This window comes from Gadus morhua, chromosome 12, assembly GCF_902167405.1.
Source record: "Gadus morhua chromosome 12, gadMor3.0, whole genome shotgun sequence".
NCBI classification, from domain to species: domain Eukaryota; kingdom Metazoa; phylum Chordata; class Actinopteri; order Gadiformes; family Gadidae; genus Gadus; species Gadus morhua.
The window spans coordinates 28352288-28370850 of NC_044059.1; the positions used below are offsets into that span (position 1 = coordinate 28352288).

The 18563-nt window shown below is 50.8% G+C and overlaps 1 protein-coding gene across 1 annotated transcript; it reads left to right on the top strand.

The window, feature by feature from the left end:
* Window positions 1-52: 52 nt before the first annotated feature.
* edem3 (ER degradation enhancer, mannosidase alpha-like 3) lies at window positions 53-18521 on the top strand. The gene is made up of 20 exons (XM_030373336.1): window positions 53-1174; window positions 1282-1327; window positions 1989-2089; window positions 2841-2880; window positions 3117-3229; window positions 3338-3491; window positions 4003-4137; window positions 4715-4820; window positions 5791-5888; window positions 6536-6661; window positions 7442-7525; window positions 7700-7783; window positions 8095-8219; window positions 9518-9689; window positions 10032-10177; window positions 10739-10883; window positions 12488-12679; window positions 13913-14078; window positions 15235-15420; window positions 17170-18521. The coding sequence occupies exons 1-20, from the start codon at window positions 1050-1052 to the stop codon at window positions 17553-17555; spliced, it is 2730 nt and encodes a 909-aa protein (XP_030229196.1). The 5' UTR covers window positions 53-1049; the 3' UTR covers window positions 17556-18521.
* Window positions 18522-18563: the final 42 nt, after the last annotated feature.

An 18563-nucleotide genomic window follows, 5' to 3' on the forward strand; every position in this document is an offset into this window, starting at 1 on the left:
CAACCCGGCGGTGGGCGGGACTATCGCCCCGGATGCGGAAGTCGCTGGTGACGTTTCGCACGACTATCTGTATGCTACATTAGGCTAATAGCATATCTGGGATGTCAGTTCAAGTCGCCAAGCGTTGTTAAAGTTATCCACTGGAGATATTTTTTTAAGGAAAACAACCTCTTAATAACCCCTGGTGTTCCACATGGACGATGTGAAGTGCGTTCACATCATTTAGGACACAGCGGGTCCAGTGGATAGCTGCCGGGGCTACCTATCTAAAGCTAATAACAGGCTGAATAACATCTCAGTAAAAGGGAAGAAACGCGCTTTCAACATGTCATTATATCGGTGACAGGACGGTCTGGGGTGGTGATGAACGACACAACTTTTCTGGACCTCTTAAACATGGTTTCATCGCGGAAGGCAGTCGGGTGAAGATAAGGTATTTCAGGAGGTGTAACAGGGGAGATGGGAACACTGTCAACAAGGCGTCTGTCGGCGGAGGTGTATGCCAATTAAACGGTGACGGTCTAGTTTGTGATCGTCACAGAGGTAGGAGTTTGTAAACCCGTGGTCTGTGACATGCCGACGTGTCGTGTTCTATCATTAGATTACAGGTGAGCTGGGGAAGTAAACAGGTGTGACCCGTGAATACACACCGAGTTCCTGGTGAACAGCAGAACTACTAGACACTAAACCTCGATACCTGATGGATTTACAGCTCGACACCTGATGGACCAGAATAGTGGGATTACTGTAATATCTGCGAATGCCTTAATTCCAGTTTCAGGTTCCAGTTTCAAGATTCAGAGCGAGCAGCTCTGACCGCGTCTTGAGACACCGACGTTATGATGAAGGGGATTATTCATAATGAGGCTTCTGGAAACTAAAGTATCGCATCTGCTTGTTCGTGAACAACGACTATTAGAGACGTGATCCCTTGCACTGGAATAAAGAAGGTCCGCATGGCAACACACTCGGATGGATCTCCTGACATCTGCTAGAAAAGCACAGCCGCTGGCGTATTGATTAACTTTCTGCCAGCCCATACCACAATAATGTGCATATCACTGGGCAGTTGGATACCCTCAAAAATGTTCCCCATACGGTTACACATGCTGCTCCTTGCCTTCCTATTCGGCCAAGGACTAGCGATGTCCAGAGAGGAGAGACACAAACTAAGGTGAGTAGGGGGGGTCATAAGAGCTTAACGTGAGACAGACAGGCTTTTAACTTTTAGAGGATATCTCTGTCTTCCTTCCTGACTTGTTGTTTTCTATTCATCCAAAGGGACCAAGTGGTGGAGATGTTTGACCATGCTTATCAGAATTACATGGTGAGTAAAGAACACTAACCTTGTCGCCTCTGACATTGCAAGAAGGGTGACAATTCTAAGGGGAGGGGAATAAATGAACTGGTCTCTCTGTGCTGGACCTAGTGTGTGTATAGACGTTGTGGGTATTTGGTTTTATGCTTAAACAAATGTGTTTAGTGGCTATGGGGTTTTTACCCCCTAGCTAAAGGTACTGATTTCGAACCCGAATGTCCACACCCTCGCACGAGATGCCTATCCCCTATCCCTCTTCTTCTCATTTGACTGTCCCTTCATTCACAACAACTTAAGTCGCTTTTGTTAAAAGCATCTCTCTAAATGACCTTTTAACAGCAATGAAGACAACCCATGTTCTTATTTATGGATCTTGTTTTGGTCTGCAACCCTGAACCAGGTTCCCCATTCACGGTCAAGTTGATTGATTAACAAGTTTAAAGTAACTCCATCATCAAGACAGAACGGGCTTATGACATTTCAATGGTGGGTATCTGTGGGCTTAGAAAGACGGCCCCACCAAATGTTTTACTGTTGGTTCTTTCTGCTTTGTGTGTGTGTGTGTGTGTGTGTGTGTGTGTGTGTGTGTGTGTGTGTGTGTGTGTGTGTGTGTGTGTGTGTGTGTGTGTGTGTGTGTGTGTGTGTGTGTGTGCGCGCGCACACGGCACAGGACCATGCTTACCCAGCGGATGAGCTCATGCCTCTCACGTGCAGAGGTCGCGTCCGGGGCCTTGAGCCTAGCAGGGGCGATGTGGACGATGCTCTGGGCAAGTGAGTAGCCGGCTCTCTTTGTATGTCCTCAAAGACTCGTCGTGACTACTGTCGGTCAAGCTTCACATTTCCGAGCTGAGCTTCTCCGGAGGTTATCGGGTCCGAGACAGAAGACATGGACCAGCCGGTTTGTGGTCAACACTAAATGACAATGGTTGAGCCTGGTAGGGGCTTGACTGTCGGCTTTAAAAGATGCATTGAGGCGTGTATGATTCGCTGTGTGCGGACTAGCTAATGGTCGTAAGAAATGTAAACACTGTAATAATCAAATAGGCGTGAACTGTTTTGCCACGAAGCAACACACTGGAGGTTGGTTCATGGTTGAGCACCTTCTGTACCTCTCAACTCCAAATATGTTATAGTGTACCTAACTGCGGGTTGTAATGAATAAAGCCGTTGAGCTCAAAGGAGGTGCAGTACACACACTATTGCCAGGCTCTAAGACAGCACTTCTCTTCTGCAGAAGATAAGTTAAGGAAGTTAATTATATTGTCTCAAGGCGTCGATTACAACCAACAGGGACTATTTACTTTAAGTCACTTCTTTGCAAAGCAACTTGATATCAATACCGATTCATGTCACTCAGGCGCAGGTAAAGGTTTGGCTTCTTGCTCAAGGATGCCCACAGGTAGAGATGTAGACTTTGGGGATAGAACCCAGTATCTTTAGGCAATCTTTAGGCAGTGTATCACCCTCAACGCGACGCTAAACTATCCCGCCACAGAGTCTAAGTTCTCTATTTCTTTTTTAGGTTCTCCCTCACCTTGATCGATACTCTGGACACCCTAGTGGTAAGTGCTTCCATTTTATTATGCATATTACCAAACAGAGTGCAAAGACTGTGACCAAATGTAAGGAACAGCCCATGATCTTAAGAAAACACTGCCCCCATTTAAATGCAAACGCATTAACTCGACTCCATAGAAGGCACAAAATATACCTATTTATTGAAAGGGGTTTATCTGTGAGCGTTGTTCTCCCATGGGTCTATACATTGTCAGCATCTTCCCCTCATCTCCGTCCCCAGGTGCTGAACAAGACGGTAGAGTTCGAAGCGGCCGTGCGGCGGGTCTTGAAAGACGTGAAGCTTGACAACGACATCGTGGTGTCCGTGTTCGAGACCAACATCCGCGTCCTGGGGTGAGGAAACGACTCGTTCTACTCTGAGGTCTGGGGAGGGAATCCATCTTCCGCCTGTGATGTCTGACTTGCTGGTGCCGTGGTGTGCTGTGCGTTGTGTGTGTTCAGAGGGCTGCTGGGAGGCCACTCCATGGCCATCATGCTGAAGAAACGCGGAGAGCGCATGCTGTGGTACCAAGACGAGCTCCTGCACATGGCCAAAGAGCTGGGACATCGTCTGCTGCCCGCCTTCAACACCAGCAGCGGCCTCCCTTATCCCAGGGTGAGACATCTTTTAAGAGCCAGACCCGGGCTGGCTGGGGACGAGCCAACTGGCCGTGGGAGAGTAGCCAACATGCTGGGTCGTTTCGTCTCCTTTCTCCTTCCGACGGCTGAGAGTGGTTTTGATATCATTTTGTAGTTGCAGACACAGCCAGCTATTACGCAGCATTGTTGAATCCTTGAACCAACTATCGACCAGATTGTTCGTGGTCAATGCCAAAAGAATTGTGTCAAGGCACCGCAGAAGATTTTTTAAATTCCAGTCAGTAAAAATATCTAACAATACAGATGAAAGTTCCTAATAGGATTTTTGGTAACTCTGGTACAAGTTCAGGGTTTCCTTTTTATCGGATAATAACGTAAGAGAGGGGTGGCAATGTGGCAAACACGATGACATGCTTGTGGAATCATTCAGTGTTTCACACACCTTGGACGCAGGATCCATTGCTGCTCCCCGATCATTTCTTCTGAACCGTGACGATGATCAAACGCTGTCGTTTCTTTGACGTCAGGTCAATCTGAAACATGGGGTCGGGGGTCCTGAGAGCCGGACAGGCACAGAAACGGACACCTGCACGGCCTGTGCAGGGACGATCATCCTGGAGTTCGCTGCTCTAAGCCGCTTCACCGGGGACCCCGTGTTTGAGGTAAGATGTTAGGAGTTAACTAGACACTGAGGAGATGACTTGACTAGGAGGGGTTGACTTGGCTAGGAGGGGTTGACTTGACTACAAAACCAGGTGGCCATGCAGTGATAATCAAATCATCACATTTCTTATAGTTTTATCCACATCATTTAGATGGTAGACGCATCACTAAATCAGTCGACGGATCAAGTGGCAATCGATTCTAGTTTAGCCAGCGTAACTAAGAATGACCAGGTTATTAGGTACCAACATCTCAATGTCAGATTGATCCTGAATTCTTCGGGCATCAAAAATTAGTTTTCACCTTATTTTGAAAGAAAAGCTCTAAGTTCCTTGAGGTGGTACACCCCTGCCGTACATTTGGTCCTCAGCAGTTGGCTGTTTTGTGTGGTAACATACAAGTTAATAAGGTGGTGGAGGTTGTTTCCCTTTGAGTCAGAGGATGTGTGCGAGTGCAGCTGTGGGTTCTACACGTTTCCTCCCATTTCCTTTGGGAGGAAATACAGTGTCTGACTGTGGAGTATAGATTTGTTTATCGATGGTTCAGTGTACTTAGCAAACGCCCTCCTGTCCACAGGTGCATGCCCGCAGAGCCCTGGACTTCCTGTGGGAGAAGAGGCAGAGGAACAGCAATCTCGTGGGCACCACCATCAACATCCACTCTGGAGAGTGGGTCCGCAGAGGTGAGGCGGGGAGAAGGAGTGACGGGAGGGTGATGGTGAAACTGAGAGGACAGAGTGACACATGTAGGAGAGAGGGAGAGGTTAGAGTGAGGCGAAGAGAGGCTGGTCAAACTGAGAAGTAAGAGTGAGACATGTAGGAGAGAGGGAGAGGTTAGAGTGAGGCGAAGAGAGGCTGGTCAAACTGAGAAGTAAGAGTGAGACCAAGAGGGGAGACTGGCTGAAATGGGGACGGGAGGTGAAATGTGTGAAGCAGGTGTCAGAGCTAAATGCTGGAAGGTAGGGCTGCTCGATTATGGAAAAAAAATCATAATCATGATTATTTAGGTCAATATTGAAACCACGATTATTCGAATGATTATTTTTGAATTTGAAAACGTGTGGTATTTATTCAGCATGTCTAAAAAAAACTTGGTAACTGAGAACAGAAACACTTTGTAACTGAAATGTTGCCTTAAAAAAATACACCAAATGGTCAAAAATAAAAATTTCAAATCTAAAATAATGTACAGATATGTATTCAGCTGTTCTTATGCTGTTCTTTCTATAAAGCATTTAATAAAAAATTAAAAAAAATTATCATAAAAAGATAATCAAAAGCTTGGTCATATTAGTTTTGTGATCATTTCGTTCGAAATCGAGAGTGAAATTCGATTAATCGCCCAGCCCTACTGGAAGGTATAATGCAATGAGGCTTTGGAGAGGAAGGATGAGTGAGAAGGGGAGAGGGACTTGAGCGGCACCAGTCAACAATATGTGGCTTGGTTGAGGGTTGAGGGGGGAAGAGAGGGAGGAGTGAGGAAGGGAATGGAGGCAGGTAGAGACATGGAAGCAGTTAGTCAATAGTAGATCGTCTTAAACAGAACATGTGGGTTATCTTACCAAATGGACAATTGCTGTTTCATGAAAGTAGGGTGTGTTTTGAAGCCCCATTAACCTCTTCCGTTGTGTTGTGTGTGTGTGTCTGGTGAAGACAGTGGCGTCGGAGCAGGTATCGACTCGTACTACGAGTATTTGCTGAAGGCGTACGTCCTCCTGGGAGATGACCTCTTTCTGCAGCGCTTCAACATTGTGAGAGGACAATTAAACACTCACACACCTCTCATACACAGTTACCTTTTTATACTGCACAGTGGGATCTTAGTAGCTGGCATTTGCGTGGTTTAGTCCTTTTTAGTAAGGGCAAAAGTTTCCTTCAGTTCTTGCACTAGTTCTGTGTTTACTTTCTAATCCTTTGGTAGTTCAGGATGTTTCCTGTTATCAGTTGAATGCCTTTTTTACCAGGAAATATTTTTTTAATACTTTTAAATACATTTTTAAACCAGAAGAAAAAGCAAAAACAGGAGTTTGCATGGCTTGACTGAGATAAAATCTATCATGGTACTATATATATTTATTTATATACATGCATAGTACAAGTGCACAGATGCATTAATTGACTCAATATAATGTCATCTCACTTGTCGATGGTGTTGACCCATAGTAGTAGTATGTTGAAATGCGTACCTTTGTAGCGGACTCTAGGCTACAGTCCAAATGCAAGACTACATAGTGCCAGATATCTGTTGAGTTCACCGAGGCCTGCTCTGCCCGGGTCGTGTGTGTGTGTGTGTGTGTGTGTGTGTGTGTGTGTGTGTGTGTGTGTGTGTGTGTGTGTGTGTGTGTGTGTGTGTGTGTGTGTGTGTGTGTGTGTGTGTGTGTGTGTGTGTGGATCCTAGCACTATGCATCCATCATGAAGTACATCAGCCAGCCGCCCCTGCTGCTGGACGTCCACATCCACAAGCCCCTCCTCCCCGCACGCACCTGGATGGACTCCCTGCTGGCCTTCTTCCCCGGACTCCAGGTCAGCCACTGTGTAACACGACGACCGGGCCAGCCCGTTGGGAGCTGCCTAACACACAGGTCGATCAGTGGACCCGACTGGAACGGCAGTAGCTCAGGTGGTAGAGCGGGTTCGAAGGTCGCTAGTTCGATCCCTAGCTCCGCCTAGCTGAGCTGCCGAGGTGACCCCGAGCGAGACGCCTCTCCCAGACTGCTGCCGACGAGTGGTTGACTCCGTCGTCGGTGTGACTGTGTGATTGAATGGTTGTAAGTTGCTTGGGATAAAAGCGTCTGGAAAATCCGGTTTACTGTTAAAAAAAAAAAAGAAGCCAAATGGACCGTTTGGTTGCACCCCAAAGCTCAAGCCTTGAGCGCATCCGCGGCCCTTCCAGTCTCATGTTCACAGAGCACCTCCACACAACGAGGGTTTGATTGAACCCTCCTCCGGTCTGAAGGCATGGGGGCATAAAGCCCGGCCCGCGACCTATGCTTTAGCTTTGTTGTGCAACAGCCCTCCCACGGAAAGCTGTTAATGCGGATCGATGACCCGTAGCGAGAAGGATTTCATCTGTCATTCTTTTTTCAATGATATCGATGAGTGTGTGAGGGGTTGTACTGCACTGAACAGCGCCCTAACCAAGCAACGGATGCCCGCACAAGAGATGCACTTTATGTCTGACCGATGCAGACAACACGTTGCCCATGTTGCCCGCCTGCAAACAGGTTTCCGTAACAGGAACTATGTGGTCTCGGTCGGTGTGAGATTGTCTTTCCAACCCGCGTTGTTTTGTGCTCCCGCCAGGTGCTGAAGGGCGACATCCGTCCCGCCATCGAGACACACGAGATGTTGTATCAGGTGACCAAGAAACACAACTTTCTCCCCGAGGTAAGTGTGTCTCACTCCCTCTCTGGAACCGCTGCACAGTGCCATATGGCAGGCAGGGGTTGGCTGTGTTCACTGTGTGACTCTTCTCTTCTCCTACGGCGGTGTTAACGTGTAGTCTGTACTGACCGCCCCAAACGCCCCCCCCCCCCCCCCCCCCCCCCCCCCCCCCTCCAGGCCTTCACAACAGATTTCCGGGTCCACTGGGCTCAGCACCCCCTGAGACCTGAGTTTGCTGAGAGCACCTATTTCCTCTACAAGGTAATGGATCACGCAGAGGGTTGCATTCTGTTCAATGTCACGGTAAAATGTTGAGCCACGCTAATGTTATGCTCCGTGTTCACTGTCTCCCGTTCAGAGGCTGCCGTTCTAGATACTATGTATACTATATATACTCATTTTGGCGAGATGGCAAATTATAACCCGAATCGATATCCAGTCAAAAACGAGAACGTGTCGCAAGACGCCTTCTGATGATCTATATCGCAAAAAGGAGAAGCATCTCCTGTGTGTTTCGTCATGTCTCTAACTTCCTCGTCCTCCCCCACCTTCCCCCCCCCTGCTGCCTCCAGGCCACCGGAGACCCCTACTACCTGGAGGTGGGGCGCACCGTGCTGGACAACCTCAACCGCTACGCCCGGGTGCCCTGTGGCTTCGCGGCCATGAAGGACGTGCGCACTGGCAGCCACGAGGACCGGTGAGCTAGGGGGGAGAGAGGAGGAGGAGGAGGGGGGGAGAGAGGAGGAGAGAGAGAGGAGGGGCTAGGGGGAACGAGGAACAGTGTGTCAGAGGCGAAGTAAAACTGCTGATGAGACTGAGGTTATGGAACGGAAGTCAAAGGGTGGGTTTGGCGGGTCTGTAACGGTTGGGTTCCTGGTGGCTTGCCCACGCAATGATCTAATTGTGGCAATTGACTAACTGGTCAGATGAATCCATTCCTACATCGCTAAAGTTACATTTGAAAGAACATGGAAGGTATGATGCTACAGAAAGATCAAGTAGGAGGGGGAGGGAGATAAAAGGGGAAAGGATATATATACGTGCGTGTATGTCTATATATATATATATATATATATATATATTAGAGCTGTCAAGCGATTAAAATATTTAATCGTGATTAATCGCATTAATGTCATAGTTAACTCTAATTAATCGCGATTAATCACAAATTCTTTTTCTAGGCTAAATATCCTTTGATTTTTTTGTCCCATAATTCTTCTCATTTTAATTCTCTTATCAACATGGTGAAGTGCATCGGCTTGCCTTGTGCAAATCATTTTCTATTGATAAAAACATTGGCATATACACTGATCAAAACAGGACGATACAAAAAAAGAGCCTATAGTGCAATTAAACAACTGCTTTGAACAAATCTCATTTGAACATAGCAGTCAGGCTACTGCTTCTTTGTTTTGAGCCAAAGAAAAAAAAAAAAAGATTATTATTTTTTTTTTTTTATAAAATAATTGCGTTAATCGCGCGATAAAAAATTTAACGCCGTTAAATTTGGTTTGCGTTAACGCCGTTAATAACGCGTTTAACTGACAGCTCTAATATATATATATATATATATATATATATATATATATATATATATATATATATAGTCGAAATGGGGTTCAGTGAGGCTGGGGACTTATTGATTAATAAACATTGTGTGGTTTTATTATTGGCTGTTCGGTGCCCTTCGTGCGGGGCTGTTTAATAAATCAACGGCTTTGAAGTGGCGTCTCAAGGGGAGCATACAGCATTGATCTTGCTGTTGAGAATATCAGGCATGCAATACGTGTCGCATCCAGCAGGGCTGCACTATTTTGATGCAGTAACCCCCCCCCTGTCACCGTAGACGTCAATGTCAAATCCCGATGAAGATGTTGTGAAATTGTACACACTCCTGGTGTCCATTTAAGCGCACCACCCCTTGGCCCTAGGGCCAGTCTTCTCCCCCTCTCCCCCTTTCCCCCTCTCACTCTCTCCTACCTCTCCCCCTTTCAGGATGGACTCGTTCTTCCTGGCCGAGATGTTCAAGTACCTGTTCCTGCTGTTCGCCGACACGGAGGATCTTCCCTTCGACGTGGAGGACTACATCTTCACCACGGAGGCCCACCTGCTGCCCCTTTCCCTCTCCGTGGCCCCCAGCTCGGCCGCCACGCTGGGGAACGCCACGGTAACCCCCGGTTACCAAACCGGTGCATGTTCTTCTTAAGCGCCTTACGCTCTCCCTTGGTAGATCCCTTTAAAGTAGCTGGAAAAAAAGGAAGGTTTATAATTCGACTGCATACCAAAAGGTAACTCATGAACGTCTAATCCTCCCCTTCGGGAGACTCTTCAATAGACTAATGTTTTAGATTAGTTTAACTTCCTGCCCCAGTGCTTATCGTCGTCTACCGCTATTTCATTAATCAGTGTACTAAATATTTAAAGTTTTCCTCATGTCATTATAATCCACATCAATGTGTAAGCGGGCACGCTCTGCTGGTCGTCTCTGACTCTGGCTCTCCCACTTCAGTCCGAGGGCGAGGTGGACGACACCAACTTCGATTGGACCTGCCCTAACACTCGCCTCCTCTTCCCCGACCCCGCCTACCCTCGGAACCTCAGGGACCCAATCCGCAGTGCCGTGGACAAGAGCTGTCCCCGCCCCCTTCCTTACCGGTAACCCCCCCCCCCCCCCCCCCCCCCCCCCTCTTTCTTCCCCTTTTTATGAATGTGTGGTAATACTCATACCCAACTGTTAAAGGAAGAGGAGGGGGCGCGCTGAGACAGCTCTCCAATATTGTGAAATTGGAGCGCAGTACCCATTTTATGTACTCGGGGGACAGAGTGTACTTTTTTGTAAAGCACAAAACGTGCAGCAATCAAAAAAACTAAACCATCGGCGCGAAGAAGAAGAGACTGTGGGACTGTGAGGCGTTATCGCCTCCACACGGGACGCCGAGTAGCTCGGGTTGTAGGGTAACCGGATGGTTGCTAGTTCGATCTCCGGCTCCTCCAGAGCGTCGAGGTGTCCCCGAGCGAGGCGCCTCGCCCTCACTGCTCCCGACGAGCCGGCTGTCGCCCTGCGTGGTCGACTCCGCCGTCGGTGTGTGGATGTGTGAATGAGTGGTTGTGAGTCGCGTCAAAATGTCAATTTGCTTTACTATTTGGATGCACCTGAATGACCCCTCTCTCTCTCTCTCTCTCCCCCCCCCCCTCCATGCTTGCCCCCCCCCCCAGGGAGCCGGGGATGGGTCGCGCCCCCCTCCGGGCTCAGGACTTCATGGCCAACAACCCGGAGCACCTGGAGCTGCTGAGGCGGATGGGGGTCAGCCTGATCCACCTGAAGGACGGCCGCGTGCAGCTGGTGCAGCACGCCACCCAGGTAGACCCTCACACACTCACCCACCCACTCACTCACCCACTCACTCACCCACTCACTCACCCAGGTAGACCCTCACCCACCCACTCACCCACCCAGGTAGACCCTCACCCACTCACTCACCCACTCACTCACCCAGGTAGACCCTCACCCACTCACTCACCCACTCACTCACCCAGGGAGACCCTCACCCACTCACTCACCCACTCACTCACCCAGGGAGACCCTCACCCACTCACTCACCCAGGGAGACCCTCACCCACTCACTCACCCACTCACTCACCCACTCACTCACCCACCCACTCACCCACTCACTCACTCACCCACCCAGGTAGACCCTCACCCACTCACTCACCCACTCACTCACTCACTCACTCACTCACTCACTCACTCACTCACTCACTCACTCACTCACTCACTCACTCACCCAGGTCAACCCTCACTCACTCACGCAGGAAACCCACTCAGGCCTCCCGGGTAACCCACTCAGGCCTCCCGGGTAACCCACTCAGGCCTCCCGGGTAACCCACTCAGGCCTCCCGGGTAACCCACTCACTCCCGCCACGTAATTCACTCACTCACCTCGTCAGCGGGCCCCCTGCATAGGAGGACCCAAATAAATACGAGGACATGAATGAAGTGCACGGGGAAGCAATACAATTTGCTCAGACACTGCTGTCCAGTTAGTCTCCAGTAATTTCCTTCAAATGTTCTTCAAAGATTCATTTATGCCACCTCTGATCAAATAATTGTTCTCTCCCTGTCTGTGTTTGCTTCTTTCCCCCTCTCTATCTAACTCTTTCTGTCTGGGCCCCTGCCTCTGTTCTCCTCTCTCTGCTTCTGTGTGTCTCTGTCTGTCTCTGTCTCTGTGTCGGTCTGCCTTCCTCTCTCCGTGCTGCGCTCCTGTCTGTCTCTCGCCTCTCTCCTCTCTCTGCCTCTCTCCTCTCCTCTCCTCTCCTCTCCTCTCCTCTCCTCTCCTCTCCTCTCTCTGCCTCTCTCCTCTCCTCTCCTCTCTCTTCCTCTCTCCTCTCTCTCTCCTCGCACTATGTCTGTGCTCCTCTCTCTCCTCTCCTCTCCACTCCTCTCCTCTCCTCTCTCTCCTCTCTCTCTCTCCTATCTATGTCTGTGCTCCTCTCCTCTCCAATCCTCTCCTCTCCTCTCTCTCCTCTATCTGCCTCTCTCCTCTCTCTGCTATCTATGTCTGTGCTCCTCTCTCTCCTCTCCTATCCTCTCCTCTCCTACGCTCTCCTCTCTCCTCTCTCTCTCTTCTCTATGTCTGTGCTCCTCTCCTCTCTCCTCTCTCTCCTCTCTCTCTCTCTCTTCTCTATGTCTGTGCTCCTCTCCTCTCCTCTCCTCTCCTCTCCTCTCCTCTCCTCTCCTCTCTCTTCTCTGTCTGTGCTCCTCTCCTCTCCTCTCCTCTCCTCTCCTCTCCTCTCCTCTCCTCTCTCTTCTCTGTCTGTGCTCCTCTCCTCTCCTCTCCTCTCCTCTCTCTGCCTCTCTCCTCTCTCTCCTATCTATGTCTGTGCTCCTCTCTCTCCTCTCTCCTCTCTCCTCTCTCCTCTCTCCTCTTTCCTCTCTCTCCATCTCTGGCTGCTCCGCGCCTGCAGGCTGTGAGTGCAGTGGCGGCGGAGGACGGCATGCGCTTCATGCAGGAGATGATGGAGCTCTCCAGCCAGCAGCAAAAGGAGCAGCTTCCCCCGAGGGCCATCCAGATCGTCTCACACCCCTACTTTGGCAGAGTGGTATTGACCGCTGGCCCCGCTCAGTTCGGAACGGACCTGTCCAAGAGCTCCACGGGGGTGAGTCACGTCTCGAGTCGTGACGGCCCGCGCTGATCAGTAAACCTCCGTAGCGCTAGGGCTGCTGGGTGCCTCATTCCGTGAACCATCTGGTGGTTTTCGTTTCTCCCAGACAAACACGGGAGCTCATTGATTATTCGTCAGCCGCGTTTTAAGAGATGGATGAGAGTAGCGGTGCCAGGATATCAGGATAGACTCGCAGGACGTAATGGATTACAGCGCACACACATAACTTAAAGGGCCAGTGAACCCAGAGTCGTGTTCTTCTTCGTTTGAACGGGACGGTATATATGTTAAGATCTTGAGTGATCAATGCCACTTTGTTGCAAAAATAATACCATCATTTATAAAAAGAAAAAGGAAGTGCCGTGAAATGCTACGTTCTTGCTAGTTGTCCGTCCACCATTTTGTCAGCGTCGTGCTGTCTGGGAGTGCTCTTCTGGGGCCCTTGTTAGTGAGCAGTGTGTGGAGCTCCGTCTGGCCGGCCGTCTGCCGTCTGAGAGCTTCTCCGACACACACCGACGGCGTCTCGTACACAACATCGCTCACACTCCGCAACGCACGCTAGCTGCCAAAAAGTATCTCAAAGTCTGCACGAGCCGTAACCATGGCGATAAGACACACGCACGCACACGCACACAGAGAGAGAGAGAGCTCTCAGCCCATCTACATATTTTTCAACCTCAAAGTGTTGGACTTCCAGCCGAGACCCTTTTAATGGGGGTACACACCCAGAGTATCCTGTTCCCTCCCAGGAACGGAACCTGACGTCTGTCTGTCTATCCTTCTGTCTCTCTAACTCACCCCCCCTCTGTCCCTGTCTCTCCCTCTCACCCACCCTCTGTCCCTGTCTCCCTCTCACCCACCCTCTGTCCCTGTCTCCCTCTCACCCACTCTCTGTCCCTGTCTCTCCCTCTCACCCACTCTTAATCCCTCTCTCTCACTCTCACTCTCACTCTCACTCTCACTCTCTGTCTCTCTCTCCCTCTCACGCACTCTGTCTCTATCTCTCCCTCTCCCTCACTCTCTGTCTCTCTCTCTCCCTCTCACCCACTCTGTCTCTATCTCTCTCTCTCTCCCTCACTCTCTGTCTCTCTCTCCCTCTCTCCCCTCTGTCTCTCACCCACTCTGTCTCTATCTCTCGCCCTCTCCCTCTCCCCCACTCTCTCTCCCCCCCTCTCCCTCTCCCCCACTCTGTCTCCCTCTCCCTCTCCCGCCCCCTCTCCCCTCCAGGTCCGGGGCTTCGTGACGGTGGCCGAGCCCTACAGCGGCTGCTCCGAGCTGACCAACGGGGACTTCGTGCAGGGACGCATCGCCCTGCTGCAGAGGGGCCAGTGCATGTTCGCCGAGAAGGCCCGCCACATCCAGCGGGCCGGCGCCATCGGCGGCATCGTCATCGGTGAGGGCAGCGGGTCACCGGGTGACGCGAGGGGGGGGGTGTGCCCACAACGCGGCCTCACTGCGTGATGTCTGCGTCGACTAGCGAGGGACTTTGGGATGAATTTGGCTCAGGAGGTAGAGCGGGTCGGCTGGTAACCGGAAGGTTGCTGGTTCGATCCCCGGCTCCTCCTGGCGGAGTGTCGAGGTGACCCTGAGCGAGACGCCTCACCCTGACTGCTCCCGACGAGCCGGCTGTCGCCTTGCGGTGTTGACACCGCCTACGGGGTGTGAATGGGTGAATGTTAGGCCAAATTGTAAAGCACTTTGAGTGGCCTCTGGCTAGAAATGGGCTTATTAAATGCGGTCCATTTAACATTTACGAATGGCCTTCTTAACACCTCCTCCTCTCCCCTCCTCCTCTCTGTCCTCTCCCTCCTCTTTCCCTCCTCCTCTCCCTCCTCCTGTCCTCCCTCCTCTCCTCCTCCTCCTCCTCCTCCTCCTCCTCCTCTTTTTCCTCCCCTCCTCTCTTCCTCTCTCTACATCCCTCCCTCCTCTCCCCCTCCTCTCCCTCCCCCTCTCCTCCCTCCCTCCCTCCCTCCCTCCTCCTCCTCCTTCTCTTTTTCCTCCTCCTTTCCTCCCCTCTCTCTCTCTCCTCCTCTGTCCTCTCCTCCTCTCTCCCTCTCTCCCCATCCCTCCTCCTCCTCCTCCTCCTCCTCCTCCTCCTCCTCTCCATTCTCCTCCTTTCCTCCTCTCTCTCTCTCTCCTCCTCTGTCCTCTCCTCCTCTCTTCCTCTCTCCCCATCCCTCCTCCTCCTCCTCCTCCTCTTCCTCCTCCTCCTCTCCATTCTCCTCCTTTCCTCCCCTCTCTCTCTCTCCTCCTCTGTCCTCTCCTCCTCTCTTCCTCTCTCCCCATCCCTCCCTCCTCCTCCTCCTCCTCCTCCTCCTCCTCCTCCTCTCCATTCTCCTCCTTTCCTCCTCTCTCTCTCTCTCCTCCTCTGTCCTCTCCTCCTCTCTTCCTCTCTCCCCATCCCTCCCTCCTCCTCCTCCTCCTCCTCCTCCTCCTCCTCCTCCTCCTCTCCATTCTCCTCCTCTCCTCCTCTGTCCTCTCCTCCTCTCCTCCTCTCTCCCCATCCCTCCCTCCTCCCTCCTCCTCCTCCTCCGTCCCCGTCTCCCCAGACGACAACGAGGGCAGCAGCAGCGACACCGCCCCGCTCTTCCAGATGGCGGGCGACGGGCGCAGCACGGACGACGTCCACGTGCCCATCCTCTTCCTGTTCCACAAGGAGGGGAACATCCTGCTGCGGGCGCTGAAGGAGTACCGCGAGGTGGAGGTGTTGCTAAGCGACAAGGCCCGGGACCGAGGTGAGCCTCCGCCGTCTGCCGATCCGCTCGCCTCCGTCCCGCCGGCCGCCCCCAGATGTTATTATGATCAAACATCTGATGTTCAGAAAGGAAAAAAAAGACCTTCAGCCTCTGCGGATGACGACTGCTGGGAGCTTGCGTCTGTGCATACGTGTGTGTGTGTGTGTGTGTGTATATTTGTTTACGTGACGCGTGTGTACGTGCGGTGACTCACGACGGTGGGCTCCGATCGCAGCTCGCTCCCCAGATATGTTTGAACGTACCAGAACGTAGGTGAGCAATCTGGCACGCTCGCACAACTTCCAGCCCGACCCATCACGCCCCCTCCTGCTTGCTGCACTTTGTTTCTCTCCCTCTCCCGGTCCTGTTAAGACTGTAACAGGCCTGTCCTGTGTCTGTCCTGTGTCTGTCCTGTGTCTGTCCTGAGTCTGTCCTGTCCTGTCCTGAGTCTGTCTTTCTGACCTTCTTTAAATGCACAAAATAATAAATAAATAAATGGTGGTTAGTGAGGTCCCCCCCTTCGCTGAAAAGCATCTTTGAGTGTCTAGAAAAGCGCTAGATAAATTCAGTCCATTATTATTATTCCATCCTCCACTCTGCCCCTTGTCAGTGTCCGTCTAAAAAGGTAATACCTACTCCCTGCTGCCGTAGGTGTCTTCATCCTCTCCTACTCCTCTACCTCTCTCTATTCCACTTTCCTCTCATCTCTCTGTTTTATCTGTTTGTGCAACAAGCAACCTGATGACCTGTGTCTAGTTCTGCCGATCAACCCCTTAACCCTCTTCTGTAGAAATTGGTTAGATGCACAGAGAGTGAGAGAGGTGGGTGGAAGCGATTGGTCGGGTCAAAACTACGGCTGGCTAGTAAGGAAACAAACAATGATGCTTTTATTTAATCTATAGGATTCAGGATTTATATACAGGCTTTATTTTCTCAACAAACAATGACTCAACGAATGAAATGCATGAACTCACTCTGAACCTAATAATGGTTTTGCCCCATCTGCTAAGATCTCAAGGGACGTTGTTCTGTGTACCTGAAATAATAATATTGCTAGACACGCACATTTCCCACACTGTGCTAAAAATAGCGTTTTTCAATCCATTTTGACATCGGACCATAATCAAAACCCACTCATGTTCCAGACTATCCAAACTTCATGTTGAACCACCTGGATCTACAATGTCTTTTCACTAGAGTAGGGGGAATTGTACGGCAGTATAATGACGATGCTGGCCTAAGCCTTGATATCTACAGCTTCAGCAGGATGGATCTTCTACTCTCCTTCTTTCTAACATGAAGCTTCCATTGGGAGCTAAATGTGAACTAGCAGCATGCTGTCTGGTTGAACTACAGCTCCCCGGCTTGCAGGTCGAAACAGTGAATTCTGTATCGTTCCTCCAGCAGCGATATGAGTGTAATGTTTCCTCTACGACCCAGGACATCTCTCAGGGCTGTCACTGGAACTCACCCGCTCCCCCATGTGACGCTCTGTGATGGCAGACGATATTTCTCTCCTCCAAAGCGCAGAATGTTCCACATGACAACGCTGGGGTGTCGGGCGGCTTCGGTAGAGCAGCTTTGTGCTTTGAGGAGCTTTCTGCTCCGTGAGTCACCGCTAGCATCACGCAGTTTGAGCCGACAGCACCCCCGGTGAAAACCGGTCTATTCCTGACTAGGAAGGAGGGGGGGGGGGAGAGGGGGAGGGACCGACTCACTAATTCTCACCCGCTTGGAATTTCCTTTCAGGTGTGGCCCTGCCTGAGGAGGTGAACAACTGTGTAACGCACAAGACCACGCCCTCGCTCGCGGGCCCCGGAGACAAGGTGCAGACGAGCACCGTGGAGCTTGACATCTCCGAGGCGGCGGCGGCGGACGAGGGTCGCGCCGGGGAGGACGACGCCGGTTCCCCGGGGGAGACGGCGGGCCCCTCAGAGCCTCAGGAGTCCAGTCGGACTGAGCCGAGTGATGAGGGGGAGGAGCCGGAGCCGGAGGGGGAGGTGCCTGAGGGGGCGGCGCCGGAGGGCGACGATGCCCCGAGTGGCAGCAGCAGCAGCCAATCAGTGGATGAGTTAATGGCTGATTGGCAGGAGGACTTGGACGCGTTTCAGCAGATGGACGAAGAGGAGCTCTGACAGTCACCTGAACCCCCGCCCCCTGTGACTGTGGTACGACCCAGATGGGGGACAGCTGAGGTTCCCTTACAATCATCAGATGAAAAAAAATAAAGAGACTGTCGTGTGAAAAGGGAAGGCTTTTTAAGAGCAGAAATAATGAATCTGGCACGTTTAGAAAAACGACAACAATACAAACTGAACAAAGAGGCTTTAGATGATATTATGCGAGCAGTATTCCTCAGTGGGAGACAGAAGGCTGATTGGAAGCTATCTTTAACCTCAAGAAGGTCCTTGTAGCTGATGGGTTATTGTTTGGGTTCCAAGGAGGAGGGGAGTCCCTCGCTTCACTGTCAGAGCGCTCTGCATAACCCATTCTAGAGATAACAAGCTACAGGGACTAGATTACACATAACCATAAGCTTACTCTCGCGTTGGACTTCATCTTGCTCTCTCTATGCATTTTTATCTGACTCTTTTACTTACAAATGGGAAGCCATAATCAATGTTGATTTGATTTAATAAACTGGTCCAACTTTACTTAGTGGGGCCTGCATCGAGTGTACGGCATGAAGCCTCCTCAGTGGGGGCCGCTGGCCTACATTGACGCACGGTACGGGTTTGCAAAGCCTTCTCCCCTGGAAGATGTATGTATATGTACAAAGATGTAATTGTCCAGATATTTTTGTTTATATTGACTATATAGCTTTGCATCGTTTCTGGTCGTGCTGACTGATCAACCAGCCGTACCAGGGAAAAAAAATACCTCGCGCTGGACCACAAAGTGTTGAGCGGACCAGCCCTTCAATGTATTGCGAATTAAGCTTGGGGTGACACTACCACCGATGGCCACCAGAGGGCGGAGCGGTTTTTAGTTCACGGCTCAGTCTGCGGTGAGCTGAGCTCACTGAAATAGGAAATTTAGCAAATTAATTAATTGAAGATAAGGTGGAATATAATAAAATGGAATTACTTTTAATTGCTGTATCTTTTTTTCCATGCGTCAATTCATTTTTAATGATCGATCGA